The sequence below is a fragment of the Salpingoeca rosetta genome (genome assembly GCF_000188695.1).
Source record: "Salpingoeca rosetta unplaced genomic scaffold supercont1.3, whole genome shotgun sequence".
In the NCBI taxonomy this organism is placed as follows: Eukaryota; class Choanoflagellata; order Craspedida; family Salpingoecidae; genus Salpingoeca; species Salpingoeca rosetta.
Genome location: NW_004754931.1, coordinates 373,017 through 399,733, shown reverse-complemented (window position 1 = coordinate 399,733; position 26,717 = coordinate 373,017). Strand labels below are relative to the sequence as shown.

Sequence of the window (26,717 nt, the reverse complement as noted above, 5' to 3'; positions counted from 1 at the left end):
TTGGGGGTACTCGGGGGAAGGGGGAAGGGGGAAGGGGGAAGGTGGTGTTGCTTTGTTTGCCAGCAGCGCAGCGTTGTCTGCTTCTTGCTTGCTCGTCTTGTGTTGTGGAAGGACCACCGCCCGCCAGCCAGAGCACAGTAATGCAGAAAATTGACACAAGTCATTCAGTAATTGTCCCAACTGCACGTGTTGTTGTTGACAGACGCGAGGCAACAGCGGAGATGGCGGTGATGACACGGCGCAGGCGCACCATGGAGGCGCAGCAGGCACAAGAAGAGGTGGAACAGCAGCAGCAACAAGAACAACAGCAACAGCAGGTGCAGGAGCAACAGCAAGAGCAGGAGCAGGAGCAACAGCAGGAACAACAAGATGCGTCTTCGAAGAAGGAGGGCACCACGCACGCGCAGTCGGCAGCGGATGAAGACGAAGGCAAGGCGCCTGGCGACAGAAGCGCCGTGCCTCGCGGACGGCCAAAGTCGGGCCGGTTTTGGAAGCCCGTGGAGGGTCAGCGATCCTCTGCCATGATCAAGAAGAAGAAGAAGGCCTGGACCCGGAAGATGAAGGAGCGCGAGGAGCAGAAGGCCGCCAAGCTGCAGCACGAGTTGATCAAAGAAGAAACACAGCGCAAGGAAAAGGTGCGCTGGTGCATATGTGTGCATGTGCGTGTGTGTGTGTGTGTACACATGTGTGCATGTGCGTGTGTGTGACTGCGCGCGCGTGGGTGTGATGTCGTCTACTTGCATGCACGTCAATCATGGTGACTCGGTACACTCCAGCACTCTCTACTTTCCAACCATCTTTTACCTGACCCCACACCCAACAACATGCACACTCGCTCACTCACACACACGTACACACATACAAACACACACACACACACGTACACACGTACAAACACACACACACACACACACGTACACACACACAAACGCACATACACACGCACACACCATGTCTTCAAATGCAGGAGCGCAAGGAGAAGAGAAAAGAGAGCATTCGCCGCCGATTGGAGAACGAGCGCAAGGCCGAAATCGTCCAGAAGGTGCTGCGTACTCGCATTGCATTGAAACGTGGTGCAGATTCACTTCCATGGCCACGATCTTAGCATCAACATGCATTGTGCTGCACACTACCGCATCAGTGATGCAGCAGTGGCACTCTTGTAACCACGCTCACACACACTCACTCACACACACTCATTCACTCACTCACTCACGTACACACACTCTCTCACAATCACACACACACACACTCTCTCTCACAACCACTCACTGCAGATCACGAGCGCGCGAACGCTGAAGAGGATGAGCAAGAAGCAGCTGCGCCGTGTGGAGAAGAGATGATTCTTCTGGCATCATAGTCATCACCGCCACCACCATCACCAGCAGTACCAAACCATCCCACGTAGCGCCGCCACCATCTCATCCATGGCTTATGCTTCCCTGTTTTGATTTGTGTTTTTATTGTCCATACCTCCCCATTGCGTCGCCTGTCCGTTGCTTTCTCCTGCGTAAATGCGTGAATGCATGAATGCATGCGGCTCTCGCCAACACAGCAAGTGTCCCTCCTTTCTTGCCCCCCCCCCCCAACACACACACACACACACACACATGACGTGTCCAGTTCACTGTTCATTGGATAAGCGAATGCTGCATGAAAGGGGAAGAAGAAGGGAGAGCGAAGAAAGAATAGGGGAAGAGGAAGAGGGGGCCAATACAACACACACACACACACACACACACACACACACCACCCACAAGGGAAGCATGTGGCATGTGCCCACACGGACTCATATCAAATGTCCACACATGCAAACATATGCACATGTCAACACATGTCAATAGCACGCGTTCACGCAGCATGTGAATGCCGAGTTGAGTCGTGCGACACTCCAAAAGCGCGCGCGGTGTCAACGCAAGGCTGAATTGAAGAAAAAATGGGTAACACAAGCAGAGGGGAGAAGGAGAGCAAAGAGAAGGCGTGGCTCGGCTATATCCGCAAACACGCAACACTTGGACAGAAAGCAGCACCACAGGGCTGTGCACAAACACAACATCCACAACATCCACAAGACGCACAATGAGCAGCGTCAACAGCAAACATTGGACGCACAGAGGCACGTGCAGCTATCACACAAACAGCCGCAGCAAAACAAAATCATCACCACGACAAAAGGAATGTAACAAGCACGCGTGCGGGTTTTCATATATATGTACAAACGTGCACGCTCGCAAAACACCAACGCGAATACCAGGTAAGTTAAAGTGACACGGCTCCACACTCGCTCCTTCACATCAACTGGGAGGGCGCAGTAACCAATGCGCTATGATGACAACCACAACAAAAACAAAAAAGGGGTAACATAACACGACACACGAAAGTGCGCACACGCACGCACACACATGCACGCACATGCATGGGCCAACGCGCCTAGCTCTTCTCATTCTGCTTCGCTGCTCGTTGTCTATCACCCCCACTCCTCTTCTCATCCACACCATCATCACCATCACCACCACCATCATCCCCCTTCAGCTTGCAATTGTGCTTCTGGAGGGATGCCTGCAGGGTGGCGACCTTTGTGTTGAGCTCAGCAATGCGCGCGCGAAGAGAGTCGTTGATGCGTTTCTGTTCCTCGGACGCGGCCTCCAGCGTGCGGATGCGATCCAGGCGGCGCTGCCGGCACCGCTGTGCTGCTATCCGGTTTCTGGTTTGATAGGTGGGGGAGGCGATGAAGCGGGAGGGGGGGGGTTGAGGTGAGGTGAGGTATTGGACGGAAGGAAGGGAGGCACACGAGGCATGGGCAGTTGTTCGAGAGCAAGCAGACGCAGCCGCAGAGATACAGCCGCAGAGCAGAGACACAGGCAGACACACACACACACACACACACAGACACAAAGCATGCGTGTTTACTTTTCGCGCCGGCGCCTCTTCTTCTCTTCGTCTGTCAACGGCACATCGTCCTTTGAGCGCTTGCGTGCGGGCTCCTCACCCCCAGATGACGTGTCGTCCTGCTGCTGCTGGTGGTGGTGGTGGTATGGATGGGAGAGCGTCGGCAGCACGGTTGCCATGGACGCTGCTGTTGTTGCCGACGATGAGGACGACGACGGCGATGGTGTTGGCGTTGCAAACGTGGGCGCGGATGTCCCGTTCGCGCCCTCACCTGCCGGTCTGGCGTCACTGCTTGCTGCTGATGCTGACGAGAGGCCTGCTGCTTGCTCTGCCAATGACGTTGCTGGCGCTGTGGCTGAGGCTGGCCCGCCAAACTCTGCCATGGGGAGTGTGATGAGGTCTGAGTTGGCGCCAGGGTGGGACGGATCGCCGTCGTTTGGCGGCGTCTGTGAAGCGCTGCGAAGGGCATCGCCATCCAGCAGCGCCATAAAGTCCTGCGCTGCGCTCGGGTCCTGCACTCAGCGACCCAAGTAAAACGGAGGAGGGGGGAGGGACAGATAAGGGTGTGACAGAGGGTGTGACAGAGGGAATGACAGAGGGAGAAAGTGAGTAACGGAGGAAGAGACACGGGGAAGTGGCAAGAAAACAGGTTAAGACCACGACCTGCGAGGTGTAAACACACACGCACGCACCTGAACTTCAAGGGTGACGGTGAGCTCCTCTGGTTTGTTATTGCTGAAGACTTCAAGGTCTCGCAGCGACTCTGACCAGTCCATTGTGGCGGCAGAGTGGCGATGGTAACGATCGTTGAGGAAGACCACAACAGTCAATGACGATGACGATAACAACGACAACAAAGAAACACTCAACACAACAGCAGCAGCAGCAACAACAATAACAACGGCACAACACAACAACAAAGAAACACTCAACGACGACAGTATTAATCGGACAGTCGGACAGGCAAGTGCCCTCGCTTGTTTTGTGGACAACAACAAAGGCGTGGTCACACACAAAGAAGAGGAAAGCGAAACGAAAACACCTGCTGGTGTCCTTTTGATACGACACAACCGTTTGCGACAGTGCAAACTGGGGGTGCTGCAAGGTCACGAGGCTCGTGTGTGTCCTGTTGAGTCACAACAACAATCCAACAACAAGCAAGGAGACAGGCAAGCAAGGAAGCAAGGAAGGACGTGCGGGGTGGGTGCTGTTGACTCACGGAAAACACAAACAACCACACCACAAGCCTGATGAAAATGAAAACGCGACACCACAAAATGGAACATGCTTACGGAATAATGGTTGAAATCGTACGCGAATTTTCATCGCAAACGGACGTCGCTCGAGCAAAACCTCAACAGCCAACCATCAAACCAGACCAACCAAACCAAACAAACACACCCCGCCTCCTCCCTCCTCGCTCCCACCACGACTTGTTTGCTTGCGTGTACGACGTGCCAGCCAGCCAGCCCGCCGGCTCGCTTGCAACAGCACAGCAACAGCAACAGAAACAACACAGAAACAGCATAGAAACAGCACAGAAACAGCATAGAAACAGCACAGCGCTTGGAGCCTTGTTTCTTTTCGCTTCATTTGCGTTTACTTGTGTTTGGGACTGTGTTTTGGGCGTTCTGTCAGTCCGTCGTGCTTGAACAGCACAGAGGCAGCAAGCATGTCGCACCATCAGCACCACCAGCGCTTCACGGGCGTGATGAAGCTGCGGGTGGAACGCGCAGAGAACTTGAAGCTGCCAGATGTGTCTGGAAACCGCCTGCGGTCCGTCAACCCATACTGCATCATCAACATTGACGAGGACGTCGTGGCCAGGACACAGGCTGTGCCCAAGACCTTGAACCCGGTGTGGGAGGAGGAGTTTGAGACATCCACGCACCGCGCACACCACTTGGAGATTATTGTCATGCACAAGGACGTCATTGGTGGAGGAAACTTCATTTCCAGTATCAAGGTGCCCACTTCCGAGGTCATCGAAGGCGCCAAGGGCAAAGTCGACCTTTGGGTAAGCTCGGATGTCGTGCAACATGTCTTATGCATGCGCATCTGTCGCGATGTGCACTTTGGAAGCGGTTGCGTCCATTTTTGCATGTGTGGTCTTGCCTTTGGTCCTGTGTGAAATAGTGCGAGCGTGCGTGAGGGTGAACTGCAGCGCTCATTCAACACCCGCATGCTCATGTGCTGTGTGTGTGTATGTGTGTGTTGTGTGTGTGCTTGCGTTCATCGTCAGTTTGAGCTTGAACCTGCTGGTCGGATCAAGCTGCAAATCGAATATGCTCGCACAAGCGCAGGTTGGGTTTGCTGGCTGAGTTGCTTGCTGTTTGTGGAGCGGTAGTTTTATTTCTTTCCTGGCGTTTATCGTGTGCGACGTTACGTGATGGGACCTCACACCGCTGTGGCTCGCACACACACACACACACACACACACACACACACACACACACACACACACACACACACACACACACACACATTCACGCTCACGCACACACGCTCACACACGCTCACGCATGCAGCCGACCGAGAGTTTGTTGCGTCAAAAGTTGCACCGGCACGCCGTGGTGCAATGAAGAGAAAGAAGATCCACGAGGTGAACGGGCACAAGTTCATTGCGCGCTTCTTCAAGCAGCCAACCTTCTGCTCCCACTGCCGCGACTTCATGTGGGGCTTTGGCAAGCAGGGCTACCAGTGCAAAGGTGAGCCGTGAAAAATATGCGCCACACATGCATGTGAAGTGCATCATTCTCTCTCTGGGACTTGCATGCTCGCCTCGCAATATACCCTCGCAACCATCACCAACACACACTTCAATTTGTGTTCATCGGTCCTGCTCCCCCTTCCCCCCCCCCACACACACACGCACACACACGCACACACACGCACACACACGCACACACACGCATGCAGTGTGCGGTGCTGTTGTGCACAAGAAGTGCCACCAGTCTGTCGTCACGCGCTGCCCTGGGTCGGCGGTCGATGCCGGCAAGACTGGATTCAGTGTCAACGTGCCGCACCGCTTCAAGATCCACACGTACATGCGCCCAACGTTCTGTGACCACTGCGGCTCGCTGCTGTGGGGGTTGAGGCGGCAGGGGTACCAGTGCCAGACGTGCAAGTGCAACACGCATGCGCGGTGTCGCGAGCACATGCCGTCCAACTGCGGCGTTGACGCAAAGAAGCTCGCAGACACACTTGCACAGCTCAAGACAAGCGCAGACCAGCTCAGCAAGGTGTGGCGCCGGTGTGTCTTGTCTATCTGTGTAGAAACCTTTGCTGTTCAATCCCCTGCTTGCTTTTCGACTCACCCTTGCCACGGCAAAACACACACACACACACATACACATACATGGTCGTGTAATCAGCGCAAGTCTGGCTCGTCACCCAAGGTGCACAAACTCAGCAGCGACGCGTCGGCCCCCGGTGGCGCCAAGACGCCGACGAAGCCGCGCAGGTGCGCTGTCATGTGGACACGATAACGGGCGCTGCCTGTGTTGCCTAGTAGCCGTACTCTCTGTGCACACACAAACATATGCATGCTTGCTTCTCTTGCCGGCAGTCGTCGCTCACCCGCTGGTATACACACGCACACACGCACGCACGCACTCACACACGCACTCACACGCACGCACTCACACACACGCACACACACTCGCACGCACGCACGCACTCACACACACGCACTCACACACGCACACACACTCGCACGCGCTGCACAGGGCGCCGAAAGCAAAGGTGTCTGGTGCGAGCATTGCAGACTTCTCACTGCTGAAGGTGCTCGGACGCGGGTCGTTTGGAAAAGTGCTGCTGGCAGAACACAAAAAGTCAAAGCAGATCTGCGCCATCAAAGTGCTGCAGAAGGTTGCCATTCTTGAGGACGATGATGTGGAGTGCACCATGACAGAGCGTAGGGTGCTTGCCCTTGCAAACGACCACCCTTTCCTCACCAAGCTGCACGCGTCGTTCCAGTCTGTCGACAAACTCTTCTTCGTCATGGAGTATGTGTCTGGCGGTGACCTCATGTTCCAGATTCAGCGCGCGCGCAAGTTTGACGAGGCTCGCTCTCGCTTCTACGCGGCAGAGATTGTGCTCGCACTGCAGTTCCTCCACTCGCACAACGTCGTGTACCGCGACCTGAAGCTTGACAATGTCATGCTTGACGCAGAGGGGCACGTCAAGGTGTGTGTGTGTGCGCGCGCGCGCGTGTGTGTTGTGTGTCTGTGTGTGTGTGTGTGTGTGTGTGCTTGTGTGCTTGTGTGTGCTTGTGTGTGTGTGTGTGCGCGTGTGCGTGCGTGTGCGTCTGTGTGTGTGTGTGTGCTTGTGTGTGGAAGAGGAGGTGGTTCCCCTACTTGTCTGTCATCTCACGCACGATGCAATTTTGTCGTGCGTCGCAACAGCTGGCTGATTTCGGCATGTGCAAAGAGAACATCACGGACGATTCGCTCACAAACACGTTCTGCGGCACACCAGACTGTACGTGCACGCAAATGCGTCTCTCTCTCTCTCTCTCTTGTTCTTGAGGACACACTTTACATCAGCCATCGCCACCTTGCAACACACACACACACACACACACACACACACACACACACACACACCCAAACCTCTTGCTCACCCACACATCCATCCACGTATGTGCAGACCTTGCGCCGGAAGTGCTGAACGAGCAGGACTATGGGATGAGTGTGGACTGGTGGGCGCTGGGCGTGCTGCTGTACGAGATGCTGGCCGGCCAGCCCCCCTTTGACGGCGAGGATGAGGACGATTTGTTTGAGGCGATTCTGGAGGACGAAGTCCTCTTCCCCGTGTGGATCAGCACCGATGCACAGGCCATCCTCACAGCGGTTCGTGGCCTCTGTGTGTGCGTGTGTGTGCGTGTGTGTGTGTGTGTGTTTGTCTGTGTGTGTGTGTGTGTGTGTTCTGAGTGTTCTGACAAAGTGTGTTGCTGCGCTTCCAACTCATCCCTTCCATCCCCTCCATCCCCTCCACCCCTCCTCCCCCTCCCTTCAGTTCCTGACGCGACCGATTGACCGCCGGCTCGGGTGCGGTCCCAACGGCGATGCTGATATCCGCGGCCACCGCTTCTTCCGCGGTCTCGACTGGCAGCGTCTCGAGAACAGGCAGATCCCGCCCCCGTTCAGGCCCAAAGTGGTGCGTGTGCGTGTGTGTCTGTGTTTGTGTCTGTGTGTGGACATTCCTGATCTCACTTTGCTCCGCTCACACACACACACACACACACACACACACACACACACACACACACACACACACACTTCTCTCTCACGTCCCCGACCCCCATGTTCCAACAACAGCGCGGAGAGAAGGACACGGGCAACTTTGACGTTGAGTTTACGAGCGAGGCGCCACGCATTACGCCAACAGCAAAGGGAATTCTGGAAGGCATTGATCAGGAGGCGTTTACAGACTTTACATACACCGGACCACAGGACTCTCCATTCAACACTGCGACAGCATAGTTTCACTGTTGTTGTTGTGTGCGTATGTGTGTGTGTGCGTGTGTGTGCGTGATTCTGTCGACACATTGGCCTGACATCCGCCTTGTTGCTTCCCTCTTCCCTTCTCGTTTCACATTCTGTCTGGCATCGTAACTGCTGTGCGCGTGCGTTAATGCGCTCCCGTCGATTGCCTGCCTGTTCATCATGCCTGCTGCGCTTGTTGTTTGTTGTCAATTTGCACAAGTAGAACTGCTTTCCATGTGACTTTATCGAGCGAATGATACGGAAAAAAAACAGCGCCACGCAGCATTTCGAGCTCCGCCCATCACCAACCACAACATCACTGACATCACTGACATGCACGTGCATGCGTAACGTGTGACATCATGGAGAAACCCCTGTTGACACACCAAGCTAGAAAGCACAACGGAAACAGCCATCTACATTCCATGCACTGTGTGTGTGTGTTCATGAGGGCGGTGCATCCTCCGAGTGCACGAGTTGTGAGATGGACGCTTCAGCACACGTCACGCCGTGCGCGGTGACAATGGCGTTGATGTAACCGGCAATTGTCAGCGTCGCCTCAACCTCCTGCAGCAGCAAGCAGAAACGGGAGGGTGAGCAAAGATACAAACAGAGCAAACGCACAAACAAAAAAGCGGAGCAACCACAACCACAAACACAACACCAAACAAACGCCAACAAACGCAAACAAGGCAAAGCAAAGCAAAGCACCCTTGCCTGTGGCATGGAGAAAAGGAGGACAGTGTTGCCGCGAAGAGTGTTGCGCGTGCACTCGGAGAGGGTGTGTGTTCGTTGCGGTTCACTTGCTGGCGCGAACATCAGACGGAATTCGTCTGCCAACACATGAGCAACAGGCACGCATGCGCAGGGACGAGCAGATTGAGCAACCTCTCAGCTCCAAAAGAACAAAAGACACGCACGCACACACACACACACACACACACACACACACATACATACACACACACACACACGCAATCACAAACGATACACACACGCACAAACGATACACACATGCAATTACACACACGCACGCGCACACGCAATTTCACACACAAACACGCGCGCAATCACACACGCAATCACACAAACGCACACACACACACACCTCCCGATGGGCCAAACGACTTGAGTGCGGCGTATGGGATGGCCTCCATCTCCTCAAAGCGGGAGCTGAGCACGTGCACACCGCGCCTGTTGATGGCAAGCCAGACCGGCTGCGTGTGCGGTGTGAGGTGGCTCGGGTGCAGGTCGGCGGGAAGCACCGTCGACGCCATGAACTTCCACTGGGACGCAATCTTGAGGATGGAGCTGAACAGCATTGGTGGCGGTTTGAGGATGAGGGAAGAGGGAGGGGGGCGGGTGTACAGACACGGTGAGAGACGCGTTGGAAGTGACATGAAAGCGACAGCAAGAAAGGTGATGGAAAGTGAAGCAAAGTTGTATGCGTAGCGTAGTAGAGGCAGCCGGCAGGTGTTGGAAGCAGAACAAGAAGCACACTCAACCAAACATCAAGTCGCAAGCACGACGTCACACACCCAGTCAACACCAACTCCGCCACAATGTCATCGCGTCATCACCATCGTACATCGAAAGGCTTCCGCTGTCCAAACCCTCGGAATTTCTCCATGTGGACAGCACAATGTCGTCCACATCCACGTCGCTCTTTGAACCGGCAGTTGTGTCCAGAAAGCCACTGAAATCCTCCTGTGTTTGTGGTTAGTGGGAACAATCGCGTGATACCGTGACTTTGCTGTTGGAGGCACACAGCCACACAGCCACACAGATACACACACACACAGATACACACACACACAGAACATCACATGTCCACTCGACACATACACTCGCTTGCACACTCCCGCATGTACCCACACCCCCCCCCCCCCACACAGCGGTACAACAGCGCCACTCACCGTTGGGTAGAATCTCTCCTTGATGATTGGCAGCACGGCCCTCCGTTCTGCATCGGTGCCCAGCGCCCCAAACTCAATCTGCGCCAGCTGTCCAATGATGCGCGCGCTGTCCGCTGGTGGCAGCGGGAACGCGTTCTGTGACGACGACAACAGAGAGATAAAGGAGTTTGGGGGGGGGGCGTGATGAAGGATGAGGGGCGAAGATGGGAGAAGGACGAGGGTTGACACTCAGCGAAACAATTGGGATTGAGTGTGGGTTAGTTCGACTGCGCGCTTGCATTAGCGTACGAACAGCCGTGGGCACGCTAAAGCGTTCCCGCGCATGTATATGTATTAGTGAGTGTGTCTCTGAATGTGTGTGTGTGTGTGAGTGAGTGTGAGTGTGTGTGTGTGTGTGAGTGAGAGAGGGCGAGAGAGAGAGAGAGAGTGTGTGTGTGTGTAATGATGACGACTTACCGCTGCGATTCTGCCTGCGATTTCGTAACAGACGAGGACGTTCTCAACAACAGCGGCATTGGTTGAGACTAAAGGACAGTGAACGGTGCAAGGCAGTCTCTACCATGAGCACTGTGATGGCAACACACCAAGCAAGCGCAGAAAGTATGCGTGTGCGTGTGTGTGTGTGTGCATGTGTGTGTGCGTGTGTGTGCGTGTGTGTGTGTGCGCGCGCGTGTGTGTGTGTGACAGATAGACAGATAGACGCGAGTCTGCCCTCCCCAAAGAGCATGGTGTGATGTGCAACACCTTCGTCGTCGTCGAGCCAGAATCGCCGGCGAAAGGAAATGGTTGGACACGCCATTGACACGAGGCCGCTTCTCGCCATCTACAATACGTACACGCGTAGCATCGTTCAGCTCATGCACACACATGCACACACACAGATGCACACATGCACACACGAACACACACACACAGAGACACACACGCGCACGCATGCAACGCAATGCAACGCAATGCAACACATCAAAACACGCGCGCACGTGAGCAACGCAGCACATGCGCATTTACATCACTCACGGAGAAGAGGCGTTCCCACTCATGCAGGGCATCGCAGACGTTTTGGCGCGGACGTGTGCACAGCGATATCGGGTCATCTGGCGCCGTCGGGTCGTTCATGTACAGCGCAAACCTGAAGCAAAGAACACACAAACAATTTCGTTAGCAAGCAGGTGTACGTGTGTACGTGTGTGAGTGAGAGTGTGTGTGAGTGAGAGAGAGAGAGAGAGAGAGTGTGTGTGTGTGTGTGTGTGTGTGTTTTGGAGGTCCTATTGGCTCCAATGTACAACGACGATTCTTTAGTTCGTCGCATCAACAGATGGGAGAGGGTGTGTGCAGCGTGCACTTCATGAATCTCACCCGCTCTCCTCTGGTGGTCGGATGCCAAGTGCCGCGCAGACCTGCACACACACGCACACGCACGCACGCACACGCACACACATATCCCAGCTTCCAATATCAGCATGATGTGCGGCCACAGCATACAACATTTGCATCTAAAAACAGGAAAAACATGCACACACACACGTGCACACAGCACCTGAGAGCCTACCTCGGATACAAGTTCGTTGAATGTGGTGGCGGCATCAAACCCAGCGAGATAGTGGTTGTCGTTGCTGAGGAACACAGTGACACTCATCGGAAATGCAAAGTCGCCCGGGTGTCGACACACGGCGCTCTCAACTTCAAGCAGCGACGGCGGTGCTGTTCGCCCGCCGGTGACAATGGTGCGAAGAAGGGAACGGTGGACGTGTTTGGCAAACTTGCTCGAAAACTCATCGGCGCTGTCGGCAGCCACGTCCTCGAGATACGCGCGCAGGAACCTGACGCATGGTGATGACGATGTGGAGGGGATGGTGGTGATGGAGGGATTTGTGGTGATGAATGATCATGGAAAGCGCTGAGTCCAGACGAACGCACACATGCACACACACATACATATACACACGCATACACACGCACACACGTGTCACTCACCGATACACGATCTTGGCTGGTGGCTGAAAAGGGACGGCAAGGCAGAGCAACTGCCACGCCTGATGCTGACGGTACGTTGGTGCTTCTGTCGTGTTGGTCGCCTTCACCAGCTGACACAACAGCTCATCGTGTAGCTCTGGCTCTTTCACCACCTGTCGACAGGACCCAGGTGACACGGGGTGACGTCAGTGGTTTCATGCACGCAAGGAGCACATCCACATCCACGTGAATACTCGCACATGCACACAAAAGGCACGTGCATGCTTACTTGTGCGCACGCACGCCTCCAACCACCCACACCCAAACACCCACACCCACACATATGCACATGCCCACGCACTCACTCATGCACCACGTACGTCTGCCATGAGTTGCTGTGCGAGCTTGAGGTGGTACACGATGGCAGGGCCCTCCTGGTGTGTGCTGGTGAAGAGCTGAATCTGTTTCCACAGCTGCAGTGCGCGCTGCTCAAGTTGGGGCGACGGCAGCGTCGTCAGCGCAGCGGCCAGCGGGTACGTCGACGACAGGCGCTGATGGTGGTGATGGCGGTGGTGATGGTGATGATGATGATGATGGTGGTGATGGTGGTGGTGGTGGGGTTAGTGAGGGCACATGCTTGTATGCGGGCACAACGATGCACCAATAGGCATTATTTTTGTTCCAACAACACCAACGAGCCCACGCATGCACCAACTTCGTCGATCTTCCAGAGGGCGTGGGACGAGTTGGACGACTGTGACGAGGCAACAGAGCGGAATGTGCGTTCGAGGGGCGTGCCAATGCCTGCGAACGGAACGCCAACAACATTTCCGCAATAAAACGCCCACCTGCCCAGCACATAGACACGAAAAGCGCAACGTGTGTGCGTACACATGTGTGTGAGTATGCGTGTATGAGTGTGTGTGTGTGAGTGAGTGAGTGAGTGTGTGTGAGAACGGGTGCATGTGTCTGCATGCGTGCATGCGTCCAAGCACAGGTGTTCGTGAGTGTGCAAGGGTGCATGATGGTATGGCAAACTGACTTGTCACGTTCCGTCTTCGAGGGGAAGATGAGGTGGTAGACAGCGCGATTCGTTGTGATCTGCAGGGAATACTCTGGGCGCACCCCCTTTGAGGCGATTAAACGATGATGATGGTGGTGACGATGTTGATGGTGATGGTGATGACAGTAATGGTCAGGATGGTGACGATGGCAAACCATCCCAATTCATTGTTCCACACAAACACCAACACACACATGCACACACACACGCACACACACACCTCCTCGTCCTCTGGATCGCTGTTTTCTTCGGGATCGAACGTGTGCATGTCGGCAATATTGAGTTCAATGCGCCCGAGCGGCAGGAGTGACGGCGCCTTGCTGTAGAAGATCACGCTGCGAAGCAACAACAACAACAACAACAACAACAACAACAACAACAACAACAACAACAACAACAACAACAACAACAACAACAACAACAACAACAACAACAACAACAACAACAACAACAACAACAACAACAACAACAACAACACACACACACACACACACACGCCGCGCAGTGGTATGTGGTGATGGTCTTTGAGTTAGGTTGTTGAGTAGGGTTGGTTGGGAGTGGAGGAAGTGAATTGTGGCGTGCATAACACGCATCGCTCACGTGTGCGCACACAAACAACTGCTCGTATCACTCAACATGGGCATATTTCATGCGTGTGTGTGTCTGTTCATGCTCTCACCAGCCCACAAGGGCGATCCAGCGCTTGCGTCGGAACCCGTGCTTGCACTGCGATTCGACCGGGGATGTCGCAGTGATGCAAAGAAGAACATGTGTGTGTGTGTGTGTGATCGTGTGTGTGTGTGTGTGTGTGTGTGTGTGTGTGTGTGTGTGTGTGTGTGTGTGTGTGTGTGTGTGTGAGGTGGCATGAGAGAGAGAGCAGATGTGAACGGCGACCAACAGGTCCATTCCATCCATTCGCACGCGCACAGGAGAGCGTGGTTCCGTCCCACCTTAATGCACCATCCCTGGATTTTGCCCTTGAAAGTGCTCGTTGGACGCTTGAGCCGCTTGATTGTCGCTTCGATGGCGCTCACCCACGCCTCCACCTCTTGTGGTGTCTCTGTCTGGAAAAAAAAAATAGATGACAAAAGGGGCAGCATCGCAAACACACAGAATGAAGGGTGAATGATCGCTCACTGGAAACAAACAAGCAAACAAACAAACAAACAAACAAACAAACAAACAAACAAACAAACAAACAAACAAACAAACAAGTGCACACACACACGTACACAGACAAGTCAAACACATACAAACACATGCAAACACATCAAAGACACAATCAGTGTCCACTCACTCCGAAGACGATGGAGAAGCCAAGTCCGTGCACGGCAAATTGGTGACGTTTGTCGTGCAGCCCCAACCGTCTTACATGCGTTTGGTTCTCCAAGGACTGCTTGAGGAGGACTCGTTCACGTTTCACTGAATTGTAAATGGTGATGGAGCTGTCATCCACCACACAATACTTCTTCTTCCACGTCAGCGTCTGTCATTCACAGAATGTAAAAGGAATCAATGTTTTGTGCGTGTGCGTGTGTGTGTGTGTGTGTGTGCGTGTGTGCGTGTGTGGTTGCTAATGAAGAAGGAGAGGGCAGGTCTGCAAGCACAGTGACACCATACTATTCACACTCCATCACGGAAGCGCAGCTAGCCGTTATGACACGATACTCGCTCGCGCACTTCTTCACGCACTGCCGACCTGCGGGGTCTTGTAGTCGACGGTGCCGCCTGTCTCGAGATGGGTGCTGGAGAGATATTTCGTGCTGAACTCGCTCCGGGACGGGTGGATTGGCCGCCTGATGATGGCACGTGTGTATGTTTGTGATGGTGTGTGTTTGTTCGTGATGGTGTGTGTTTGTTTGTTTGTTTGGTTGTTTGTGTTTGTGTGTGTGCGTGTGTGTGTGATACGTGTGATTATGTGCGTGATGTTGTGACGTGAGTCAGCCGGACGGGCAAAGCACACAAAGCACGTCAAATCATCGTCTCTATCATGTTTGCGTGCCAAGCGCAAACAATGTATGTGCTGGCAGCGTACATGGAGTTGAGTTTGATGAGCGGCTTTGGAATCGGGATCAGCGTCAACCTGAAGCGACAACCGCCACCAGCAAGCACACGCATCGACGGTGAGCAACGTATGTTTTGTGTGTGTGTGTGTGTGTGTGTGTGTGTGTTGTGTGTGTGTGTGTGTGTGTCTGTCGTTGTGTGTGTGTGTGTCTGTCTGTGTGTGTGAATGTGTGTGTGTGTGTATGTGTGTGTGTGTGTGTGAATGTGTGTGTGTGTGTCTGTGTGTGTGTGTGTCTGCGTGTGTGTGGTTGCACTGGCTGTGTCTGCTATCTGCGCGCCCATGTCCACATCTTCGTGTGCGTGTGTGCATACCCCTCTGCATCTGCTGCAGACGTGTGCAGGATGGATGGCGGGCGCGTTGGAACCGGCGGTGCGCTCCCATGCGACGACCGCGACCTGTGCACCACCAAAGAACAACGACATCCCGCAGGTGAGGCGGTGAACGCACGCGTACGGACATGTGTGTGTGTGTGTGTGCGGTTGCACTGTGTGACACGCACACACACTCTCTGTGACTCGCTCTTTCTGTGTGTGTGTGTGTGTGTGTGTGTGTTTGCGCTGTGTCGTGACTGTGTCGTGACTGCGTCTGTGTTGTGCGTATGTGAGTATGCGAGTTGGTGCTTGCACAGCATCGCCACCACAAAGACGTACGTGTTGTCAGCGATGAGCATGGACATGCGCTGTGTCGTCTCTGTTGAGTTGGCGGGCCGCATCAGCACCAAGTCGTGATCGAGCACCTCTGCACAAGATGGCGATGGCATGCACGACGTGACATTGCACAAGCACAAGATGAGACGTTGCGAAGCAGAACCACAGGACATCAAAGGCCACAGACACAGACACAGACAAGAGGGAGGAAGAGATGGAGGAAGAGGGAGAGAAAGCGACACGACACACACACACACACACACACACACACACGAACCTGATATCACTCATTACAGAACTCCCACGCGATCACTCCGATCAGTCATACGTCATGTTCCAACCGAAACAACGGCTAGAATGTGAAACGCTGCCACGTATGCTGGGGTGGACCTCGCTGATCCAGAGAGGAGAGAAGACGACACACACACACACACACACACACACACACACACGCACACAGACGCACACGCACACAGACGCACACAGACACACCATGAAAGGAGGCTGCAGTTGTCGCGTTGTTGCTGTTGTTATTTGGGCTGCTGTCTTCGTCGATCCGCTCGTAGAGATCATCCATGTCCTCGTAGTAGGTGTCGCGCGGCCACATGGGCACAAGCTCGGGCTCCAGCGTGCCTCCGCCACCGGTCGGCCGGCGTCCAGGCACCCCGCTACTGCGTGGAGACGCGGTGGATGTGGACATGAGCTTGTGTCTTGGCCGGGATGATGGCGACATGGCTGCAGGTGACGCGTGAGAGGCTGTCACGGTTCTTCGCGGCAACGGCGGAGGAGCAGGCTCAGAGGACCCTTGGCCAGCGTTGTCATCGGTGAGTGTACTGTAGAAGACGTCGTCGTCCTGATCACCTTCCTGTGTACCCGTGGCGTCATCACCGTCTGGTCCGCCCACGCTGTCCACTCCGGGAGCGATGACCGGCGACGACCGCTCCGTGAACTCCGGCAGCGATGTCTGCGGCTTGAGGGCGCGTGGGGTCTGGTACACGCGCCCGAGATCTGTGTGCGTGTGGTGGCGGCGCGGTGCTGGCGGTGCCATAGTACCCACCTTGCGCCCGCGCTCGAGCGCGTGGTGTGTCTTTCGCCGGTGCGGTGGCGAGGGCGGGTGCTGATGGGGCGTGTCTGCGCTGCTCGTCGTCGTGGCAGTGGCCGTGACAGTGGCCGTTGCACCGCTGCTGATGCTGTCGCTGTCACTTTGCTCCTCGTCCACTGACACGGGCAGTCTCAGCCCTCTCAGCACGCTGTACTGCGGCGGGGGCGGTGACACATCCCCCCTGCTCCTGCCCCTCTCATCGCCAGCACCCTCCATCGTGTGTCCTCTGCTGTTGTTGTCAGCACCAAACACAAACAAACAGCAGCACAACAACAGCTCAGCAGCAATTCAATTGTGGCTTCGTTGGTGCTCGGTGGACACGGAGACGGACAAAGACAACCCGCTGGCTTGGGTGTGGTGGCAGTTCGGTGTACTTGCTTGCTTGGTGGCTTGGTTGGTCGGTGGCTTGGTTGGTTGGTTGGTCGGTGGCTGCCTTGAGTCTTCCCCTTCTCCTCCTTCTTCTTCGCTCTCTGCTCACGGCCTGGAGGCGGGATGGCTGACCGGATTGAGGCTGGTGTGGAGTATGTGTGGGATGAGGTGCGGGAGGGCGAGGACGGCACGCTATGCATCGATGAGATCACGGCACAGACACACACGCGCGTCCGCAAGCGACATGCGCTCGCCCCACAACTTGGACCATGCAAACGTGGCATGGTATGATGTGTGTATGCTATGTGTGTGTGTGTCTGTGTGTCTGTGTGTGTCTGTGTTTGTGTGTCTGTCTGTGTTTGTGTGTGTTTGTGTGTGTGTGTGTGTGTCTGTCTGTCTGTCTGTCTGTATGTATGTGTGTGTGCCTGTGTCTGTGTGTGCGTGTATGTGTGTGCGTGCGTGGCTGTTTGTGCGTGGCTGCATGCTCTGTCTTGGCTAGGTGCTGCTCAACTTTGCCATTGTCCCATACTCTCACCTCCATTGGCACCAACGTACTCACGCGCACGCACACACTCACGCACGCGCACACGCACGCGCACATGCACGAAGATCCGACACGTGTACTTGGTGGTGGATCTGTCACAAGACATGGATGATGACGACCTGAAGTAAGCACCACCGATTGCAATGGGATGTTGCCCCACCTTACCTGTGCTGCTCTCCGTCGCATGGTTGCTCTGCCTCGCGTGGTTGCCCAGTCCTCATCTGCAATTCGCGGAGTGCATGCTTTTTGGGCACTCACTCACTCACTCACTCACTCACTCACCCACTCACTCACTCACTCACACACACACACACACTCACACACACACACACACACACACTCACTCACTCACCCACTCACCCACTCACCCACTCACTCACTCACTCACCCACTCACTCACCCACTCACTCACTCACTCACACACACACACACACACACACACACACACACACACACACACACACACACACACACACACACACACACACACACACACACACACACACACACACACACACACACACACACACACACACGCGCGCGCGCGCGGTGCTGTGTCCATAGACCAAACAGGCTGACGTGCACGGTGCACAACTTGATCGACTTTGTGCACTCCTTCTTCCACGAGAATCCCATTAGCGATATGGGCGTCATCGTCATGCGTGAGGGTGTCGCTCGTGTCATCTGCGAACTCAACGGCAATAAGGACGTTCTGGTCAGTGTGCGTGTCTGTGTGTGGGAGGGGGGTCCGTGTGTCTGTGTGTCTGTGTGTATAGGTGTGTCTGTCTGTGTGTCTGTGTGTCGGCAAGTAGACCTGCGCTTGTCTATGCATCAGCTCGTGTCTCCATCCATTTCACACACACCCATCCCACCTCAGGTTGAGCACCTCTCAGCGCTGCTGCACCCGAAGACGCCCCTCTTCCCCGCAGGCGAAGCCTCGCTGCAGAACGCCCTTGCCGTTGCCAGACGCTCCCTCAGGTGTGTGTGTGTGTGTGTCTGTGTGTGTGTGTGTGTTGTGTGTGTGTGTGTGTGTGTGTGTGTGTGTGTGTGACGTTGCTCTGAAGACCATCATCGGTTCATGCTTCAAAACCACATGACCTCGCGAACACGCGCACGCCCGTGTGGCAGGTCCATCCCAAGTCACGCCACACGCGAGGTCGTCATCGTGCAGGCCACGCTCGCATCCTGCGATCCAGGCAACATCCTCGACACCATCAAGGTGCCATGCGTGCGTGTGTGTGTGTGTCTGTGTCTGTGTCCATGTGCGCAGGTGTGTGTCCATGTGTGCATGTGTGTATGTGTGTCTGTCTGTGTCCATGTGCGCATGTGTGTGTCTGTGTGTGCGTTACTTGTTCGGGTTGAGTGGCTGCGCCTCTCATTATGCGCCGCACACACGTGCAGTCTCTGCGTTCGGATAAGGTGACGGTGAATGTCGTTGGGCTAGCTGCCGCCGTTCGCATCTGCGAAACCGTCTGCAAGGAAACAGGAGGTGTGCGCTTGCACAAGTGTCCACATTTGTGTGGTTGTGCGCGAACCTGCCACTTCCACCACCTCCGCACGTCCCAGTGTCCACCTGCTTTGCTTTGAATTACCACCTCTTCCACAACTCACCGCCACCGCCACCACCACCACCACCACCACCAACAACAACAACAACAACAACAACAACAACAACAACAACAACAACAACAACAACAACAACAACAACAACAACAACAACAACAACAACAACACATGACCACTGCATTAGGCATCCATGCTGTAGCGCTGGACGAGGATCATCTTGGCGAACTGCTGCTCGCGCTGACAACACCGCCCGCCGCCCCTGCCGACGCCGACGCAACGCAGATGCGGCTTGGGTTTGCCGCGTACGAGGGCAGGCGGCCCACAGTCAGGTGAGGTGTGCGTTTAGTTAGTTCGTTAGTTCGTTAGTTAGTAAGTTAGTTGGTTGGTTCGTTGGTTGGTTGTGTATGTGTGTGTGTGTGTGTGTGTGTACTGCGGTGATCGTCCTCGATGCAACAACCCAATGCTACGTGCACTCAACCACGCTGCTCGTGCAAATCACGCCACCGATGGGTGCCAGGCGCCAGAAGGACGGACAGCTTGGCATCACCACTGGCGGTTATGTGTGTCCGCAGTGCCGGGCGAAAGTGTCCGATATTCCTCAGCGCTGCACCACGTGCGGCCTCATGCTCGTGTCGTCGCCGCACCTCGCCAAGACCTTCCATCACATGTTCCCGCTCCCGGTGTTTAAGGAGGTCACACTCGCAGCAGCAGAGTGGTGTGCGGGCTGCACGCAACCCTTGCCCACGGTGATTGCACTCGTGATTGTGTATCTGTATCTGTGTTTGTCCGTCTGTGCCTGTGTCTGTGTGTGTATTTGTTTGCCTGTGCCTGTGCATGTGTGTCTGTCTGTCTACCTGAGTCTGTGTGTATTTGTGTGCGTGGTTTTGTCTGTCTGTGTGGCTTCTGTTTGAGCTGCTGTTGAAACACACACACACACACACACACACACACACACACACACACACACACACACACACACACACACACACACACACACACGCACACCATCAGCGCTCGCTCACCCCACCCCACCACCCCACCACCACCATCACCAGACGCTCCCTGCGTACGAGTGCCCATCCTGCGGCGCGCGCGTGTGTCTCGATTGTGATGTGTATGTGCACCGCGAGCTGCACAACTGCCCGGGCTGCCCCGTCACCGCAGACTCGTGGACGCAACATAACACCGACCAGCAACGCCAACAACACACCTGAACGTTCATCATAGTTTCCTCTGTGTGTGTGTGTGTTGCTGGCTCGTACTTGCATTCAACTCTTCAATTTGATTCGATTAGGACAGGACAATAAAACAACATTCAAAGCGGGCTCATGCGGATATGGGTGGATATGTGTGGATGTGGACGTGTGTGTACTTGTGTGTATGTGTTTCAACATTCAAAACGTCTTTCGGCACGTCATAGAAATTGCGCCAATCAGTCAATGATGACAACTGCATCGTCGTCGTCATCATCATCGTCACCGGTCTTGCTTGTGCTTGATGCAGCCGTTGCTGCTGCTGCTGCTGCTGCTGTCGTCGTCGTCATTGGTGGTGGCGGCGGTGGTGGTTTGTGGCCAAGCTTCGCTGCTTTGGAAAGATGCACGTGGGCATCAGCGCCATCATCATCATGATTGTCACCATCATGGCCACTGGTTGCCCGCTTTGGTTCTTTGCTCTTCTTCGCTTCTTTCTTCCTTGGCACCAACCACCGCTGCAATGTGTGCGTGCGTGTGCGTGTGTGCGTGTGTATGTATGTATGGTGTGCGTGTGTGTGTATGTGTGTGCGTGTGATACATGAACCTCGCATCATCACATCATCACATCATCACATCATCGCGTCATCGCGCGCACGAACACAAACACACACACACACACACAAAAACACAAACACACACACACACACACACAAACACACACACACACACACACAAGTACAATACCGTGAGGGCGTTCTGTTTTGGTTTTGTTTTGTCCACGAGTTGGATGCGGCGCCTGCACTCCTCGCCCGTGTTGCGGATGTTGCCGACCTGAAGACGCCATGATGCAATCACACGCAAACGAGATGAGCACTGGTTGCACAGAGAGAGAGAGGGGGGGGGGAGAGACCCAACACTCTACAGCCATGCACACACACACATATGCACACGCAAGCACACGCAAGCGCATACAAGCACCTTGCTGGAGACTGGGTAGTACTGAAGGCCCTCATATGGAACAAGCAGCTGCAAGGCCTTTAGGAGAGGGGTGGACTTGGTGTCCAGCCACGCCATCATGGCCTCCTGCGTGGGCAACACGGCAGGCATGCGGTCGTGCAGCCAGCGCAGGTCGTTGCTTGCAGGCACTGTGATGATGCTGTAGGTGTACAGCGGCTTTTCCTCACGCAGCTCACTCGGCGGCGATGAAGCGTGCGCGTGGCCACCTCCCACTTCCTCCTTCACACGACCACCAGCACCAACACCACTACCCTTCTTCTCCCCATGTCCCTCCTCCCCGTCCTCTTCCTCTTCCTTCTTCACCGCGCCATGTAGCGTCATCATCTTCCTCCCCAGCTGCGGCTGCTGCGGCTGCTGCGGCTGCTGTTTCTTGCGTGGCGGCTGGTGCACGTCGTACAACGCCGCAAAGGCGAGCAGCGGCCTCTGCTGCTTCCCCCCAAGTGTGCGCGATGTTGCTGTTTCGGGCGCACGACCGCTGATGGTGGCGGTGCTGCTTGCGTCCGGCTTTCCTTCCTCCGCTTTGACCGCTGTAAGCACGAGAAGGGGAGGGGGGGCGAATTGTAAGGAGTGTGCCGACTTGATTGGGCACGAGTGTTCAAACATGTGTCAAGAAGGATCTAAGGATCTACACGCGCGCGCGCACACACACACACACACACACACACACACACACACACAACACAACACACACACACGTACACGCACACACAACGTATTGCCCATACCGAGTGCTGGCGGCGTAGCTGTGTCGGATGAGAAGAACACGTAGTAAGGCTGCTTCTTTCCATCCTCAGTGTGCTGCCACTCGTAGAATCTATTGGTGATCCATGAACAAGCACGTGAGCCGCACGGCTTGAGGAACAACAGGGCGACACATGTATAGACGCACACACACACACATGTACACACACACACACATGTACACACGCACACACATGTACACACGCACCCTTCTGCGATGACGACGCAGCGCTGGCCGTGTTCCAGCGGCTTGCGAAAGGAGCTGATGTTGCCCAAGCCTTCTTTTCGCGCGTTCACCATGTTCATCTTAAAGTCCTTGGCAGTGCCCTTGTGCCACGATGGCACCAAGCCCCACCGCATGTAATGCACAACCAGCTCGTCGCCCTGCTTCACCAGCACCGGCCTAAATTGTGTGAATGCGTGTGCGTGAGTGAATGCGTGAGTGAATGTGTGCGTGTGTGAATGTGTGTGTGCGAGGTAGCATGTCAGTGGATGGTTGTTGATGAGAAACAGACATACACACACACACACACTGACTGACTGACGTGGTTTGATGGGGTGTTGTGTTGTGTGATTGGCGATAGCGGTCCGTATCCCCTGTGGTCTTTACACCCTTGACTGGCAGGTTGCGGCATGCGGCCTCCACCGTGGATGGTGCAAGCGTACTGTCATAGCGATGTGCGTGTGTGTATGTGCGTGTGTGCATGTATGTGCGTGTGTGCATGCATGTGTGCATGTGTGCGTGTGTGTGTGCATGTACGTGTGTGTGCGTGAGCTATCTAGCCAGCTAGCCAGCTAGCCAGCTATCCAGCCAATAAAGCTCCACCAGCAAGCACCTCCGACTCCACTTTCCCATCTCCTCGCTCAGCCACTCTCTCGCGCCTCGTTCATATCCGCACACACACTTCCGAACCCACCAGGCAGTCCTTCCACACATGTTTGAACGTGTTTTCGACACGTCGAAAAAATAAAAAAGCCCAATAAAAATTTAAACAATAAACGCCAGCCAGCGAGTCGTATCATTTTCATGTTCATTTTCATACAAACGTGAGTTGCAATGTGGCTGCAACACCAAAACACGAGCCAAACGTGAAATCAGTGTCATGTCACATCACACACACACACACACACACACACACACACACACACACACACTCAGCCAAAACGCCGACGCCTCTTCCCCTTCTTTGTGTCATCATGAATCGCGGCATCTTGCGCACGACGTGACCCGAACAGCCTGTCATGTCATTTCATGTGCCCGTACGTCGGCTGCCTTGTTGCGTTGCCTTTCGGCTTGGTTCTTTGTTGTCCCCCTCCCATCGACCAACGCAGGTGCACCTGTGAGTACACATACGTACACGCTTCACTTCGGGTCCCGGCTAGAGTGGTTCGGCGCGCGTGTGCTCCCCGCGCAGAGGCAGATCCCTCCCTCCTCTCTTGCTGCTTGCCAAGCCATGTTCGCTTACGTCTCCTTTGAGGAATCGCAAGCCAGGCATGAGGCGCACGCACTGCAGCGGTGGCTGCAAGACAGCGTGCTGAACTGTGTTGTGTTCATGAGCCCGCCAGCGGCGCGGCGAAAGCAGGCCGCCATCAGGCACAGCATGGAGAACCTCATCTCTTCAGTGGACTTTGCAATCGTTCTCGCGACGAGCAAGTACGGCGGCCGTGGAAGGGAAGGGTCCTTTGGTACCCGCGATGAGCTCCACTGCATCATTCAGTGCAACAAGCCCATGCTTCTCGTGCGCATGTGCACAACCTTCGACTACGCGGCCACCTGCGTCCTCCTTTCGCACTGCGACAACCACGCGTGCACCTGGATCGCTGAGAGGGCGCCCCCAACACTCGCACGCGCCAGAGCCTTCACGGCACGACCTCCGCTGCACGTGGCTCACAGCGTCCTGGAACTTGTCAGCAGCCTTCCTCAAATTCAGCAGTCGTTTGCCATAGCAGCGGAACGTCGGCGTTCCTCGGACATGCTGCAGTCCCCTTCCCAGACTTCCCCAACAGCCTCACCCGCACCACCCAGCCGCGTGCCCCATCAGCAGCACCACCTACATCAAACATCACCGCTGCCAGCCCACACGCAAGCACCACACCTGTGCAACCGAAGGAGGCGGCGGCGTGCCCACGCCGTCACCACGCCGCCACCGCCACTGGAGACGCTGCTATTTGGGTTCCTCGGTACGCATCACCACGAACTTGACCCTGGTCAACCCTTGTACAATCGCCAGGAACACGACGACGAGATCGCTGATGACAGTGTGAGCGATGCCATGTCCGAGCCCTGGACACCCTCCCTCAACTCGGCAGGCATTGCCACCTCGTTTGGACAATACTCAACCGTGTCCATGCCTGGCAAGACGGGAGGCTGGCAGCACCAACACCTACAACACCACCAACACCAGCACCAACACCAGCACCAGCAGCACCAGCACCAGCAACACGGCCAACAACACGACCAACACCAACAACACGACCAACAACAACAACACGGCCAGCACCAGCAGCACCACCAGCAGCAGCAGGGGCGGGCTGAACTGTCACTGCTGGCACCATCCCACATTCTGCCGCGAACACGATCCACGCCTGCTCTCTGCCGACAACCTTCATCATTGAGAATCATGGGCGGAGACAAGGTAGCAAGGTCACGCGAGCACCAGCAACACCCGGCACGCCCACACCAGCACCTACAGAGCAGCGTATCACGCCGCCGCACACACCAACACGCCTCGAACGATTGTTCGATGCCACCCACTGACAGCGGGCTCGGCAAGAACGCGCATGGCACAGTCCGAATCCGTTGGCATGGCCAGGGCGATGACGCTGATGACGAAGAGAGCGATGATGGCGATGAAAGCGATGGTGCTGATGATGGTGACGATGGCAGTTATGTGCATGGTGACGATGACAGCGATCATGACAGCGACGATGCTGATGGCGACCGTCGTTACGACCAGCCCGCAGTTCCTACCGCGTTCCACATGTACGAAGATGATCAAGTTACACACACGACCAAGAATAATGAGGAGCTGTATCGGACGCTAAGCAGCTGCCTCGGCACCATCCTCGACGGTGTGGCGAAACACGTGGACTCTGGGGAGGCAGCTACCGGCGCCATCGCGGCAGCCGTCACGTGTATCACCTCCAGCTCACCAGTGATTGCAAGATCAATCGTAACCCAACCTGGCAGGATCAAGGCCATCATCAGTGCCATGAATAAGCACCCACACATGCTCGAGCTGCAGCGTGGCGCGTGCCTGCTTCTCCGTCACGCCGTTACGCACATGGCCGTGATTGCTGAGCGTGGTGGCGAGTCAGAGGAGGAGCAGAGGACAGAAGATGATGAACCACGAGGAGGGCGAGGAGGCCGAGGTGGAGAAAGCACCCAAAGTACTACAGCTTCACGGCTTCCGCAGCGACAGCAGCGGCGACTCCAGACATGGCAGCTCATGCTGAAAGATGTCCCCACACCTGTGCTGGCAGCCATGTGGGAGCACCAAGGCGATGAGGCACTCCAACAGCACGCATGTTGTGTGTTGCAAGCACTTGCAAACCACCACCACCACCACCACCAGCAACAACAGCACCAGCAACAACAGCACCAGCAACAGCGTCACCAACGACACCACCACGGGGATGCCGTAGACGATGCACAAACGCGGTACAACATCTGGCAAACTGCGGTGATTACCGCAATGCAGACGCACGCGGGTGACGCTCAGATCCAGCGCAGCGGGTGTCACATTGTGCGCACCTTGATTGGCAGTGACACCGTTGCAGATGCACTCAAGGCAGGCGCATTGGAGGTGCTCGAGGAAGCGCTTCAGCACCACGGTGACGCCGCAGATGTGGTGATCGATGCGTGCGACTGCCTCGCCTCAATCATCTCAATGCCTTTCTCACGCAGCGCGAGCACTACACGCACCCAGGACAAGAGCGGCTGGCTGGCGGGGACAGGTGGCGTTGTCGGGGACGCCCTCGTTGGCGGTGGTTGGTGCTGCACACTGGCGATGGCAGTTCTAAACGCACTGCGTGCGCATATCGCAGACGCAGGTGTTCAGGAGGCGGGATTGCATGTGCTGCTGGGCCTCCTGCCCCATGTCAACAACCTCAACAACCTCGCCACCCAGACACCCAAGGCACACGCACGGCACGGCCCAATG

The 26,717-nt window shown here is 55.4% G+C and overlaps 7 protein-coding genes across 7 annotated transcripts in view; 4 read left to right on the top strand and 3 right to left on the bottom strand.

The window, feature by feature from the left end:
- The first annotated feature begins 151 nt into the window (after window positions 1–151).
- On the top strand, window positions 152–1,658 carry PTSG_01657 (uncharacterized protein). Its single transcript, XM_004997578.1, has 3 exons — window positions 152–635; window positions 968–1,042; window positions 1,278–1,658. The coding sequence occupies exons 1-3, from the start codon at window positions 222–224 to the stop codon at window positions 1,341–1,343; spliced, it is 555 nt and encodes a 184-aa protein (XP_004997635.1). The 5' UTR covers window positions 152–221; the 3' UTR covers window positions 1,344–1,658.
- Window positions 1,659–1,718: 60 nt separating this feature from the next.
- PTSG_01656 (uncharacterized protein) lies at window positions 1,719–4,136 on the bottom strand. The gene is made up of 3 exons (XM_004997577.1): window positions 3,582–4,136; window positions 2,911–3,401; window positions 1,719–2,704 (listed from the first exon to the last, which is right to left on the bottom strand). The coding sequence occupies exons 1-3, from the start codon at window positions 3,663–3,665 to the stop codon at window positions 2,431–2,433; spliced, it is 849 nt and encodes a 282-aa protein (XP_004997634.1). The 5' UTR covers window positions 3,666–4,136; the 3' UTR covers window positions 1,719–2,430.
- An 85-nt stretch (window positions 4,137–4,221) lies between these two features.
- PTSG_01655 (AGC/PKC/ETA protein kinase) lies at window positions 4,222–8,659 on the top strand. The gene is made up of 10 exons (XM_004997576.1): window positions 4,222–4,906; window positions 5,132–5,192; window positions 5,418–5,597; window positions 5,809–6,131; window positions 6,264–6,352; window positions 6,618–7,077; window positions 7,296–7,371; window positions 7,540–7,742; window positions 7,909–8,049; window positions 8,211–8,659. Exons 1-10 carry the CDS (start codon window positions 4,562–4,564, stop codon window positions 8,373–8,375), a joined length of 2,043 nt encoding a protein of 680 aa, XP_004997633.1. The 5' UTR covers window positions 4,222–4,561; the 3' UTR covers window positions 8,376–8,659.
- Window positions 8,605–17,410, bottom strand: PTSG_01654 (uncharacterized protein). The gene is made up of 23 exons (XM_004997575.1): window positions 16,515–17,410; window positions 16,026–16,113; window positions 15,687–15,770; window positions 15,346–15,393; window positions 15,010–15,106; window positions 14,608–14,796; window positions 14,261–14,374; window positions 13,990–14,036; window positions 13,531–13,645; window positions 13,290–13,375; window positions 12,963–13,095; window positions 12,628–12,798; window positions 12,269–12,420; window positions 11,844–12,114; window positions 11,651–11,691; window positions 11,312–11,423; window positions 11,039–11,117; window positions 10,751–10,818; window positions 10,295–10,429; window positions 9,967–10,085; window positions 9,487–9,689; window positions 9,096–9,211; window positions 8,605–8,945 (listed from the first exon to the last, which is right to left on the bottom strand). The coding sequence occupies exons 1-23, from the start codon at window positions 17,338–17,340 to the stop codon at window positions 8,823–8,825; spliced, it is 3,417 nt and encodes a 1,138-aa protein (XP_004997632.1). The 5' UTR covers window positions 17,341–17,410; the 3' UTR covers window positions 8,605–8,822.
- On the top strand, window positions 17,384–20,927 carry PTSG_01653 (uncharacterized protein). Its single transcript, XM_004997574.1, has 9 exons — window positions 17,384–17,778; window positions 18,103–18,161; window positions 18,602–18,752; window positions 18,915–19,015; window positions 19,166–19,256; window positions 19,439–19,526; window positions 19,788–19,932; window positions 20,121–20,349; window positions 20,659–20,927. Exons 1-9 carry the CDS (start codon window positions 17,617–17,619, stop codon window positions 20,815–20,817), a joined length of 1,185 nt encoding a protein of 394 aa, XP_004997631.1. The 5' UTR covers window positions 17,384–17,616; the 3' UTR covers window positions 20,818–20,927.
- On the bottom strand, window positions 20,866–23,508 carry PTSG_01652 (uncharacterized protein). Its single transcript, XM_004997573.1, has 7 exons — window positions 23,472–23,508; window positions 23,100–23,219; window positions 22,763–22,957; window positions 22,539–22,627; window positions 21,775–22,340; window positions 21,541–21,627; window positions 20,866–21,311 (listed from the first exon to the last, which is right to left on the bottom strand). The coding sequence occupies exons 1-7, from the start codon at window positions 23,489–23,491 to the stop codon at window positions 21,036–21,038; spliced, it is 1,353 nt and encodes a 450-aa protein (XP_004997630.1). The 5' UTR covers window positions 23,492–23,508; the 3' UTR covers window positions 20,866–21,035.
- A 305-nt stretch (window positions 23,509–23,813) lies between these two features.
- The window catches only part of PTSG_01651 (Glrp1 protein), a 3,371-nt gene continuing 467 nt past the window's right edge, over window positions 23,814–26,717 (top strand). The window contains exon 1 of the mRNA XM_004997572.1: window positions 23,814–26,717. This exon is cut by the window's right edge and continues 467 nt beyond it. Coding sequence (XP_004997629.1) covers window positions 24,009–26,717 — 2,709 coding nt within the window. The 5' untranslated portion in view covers window positions 23,814–24,008.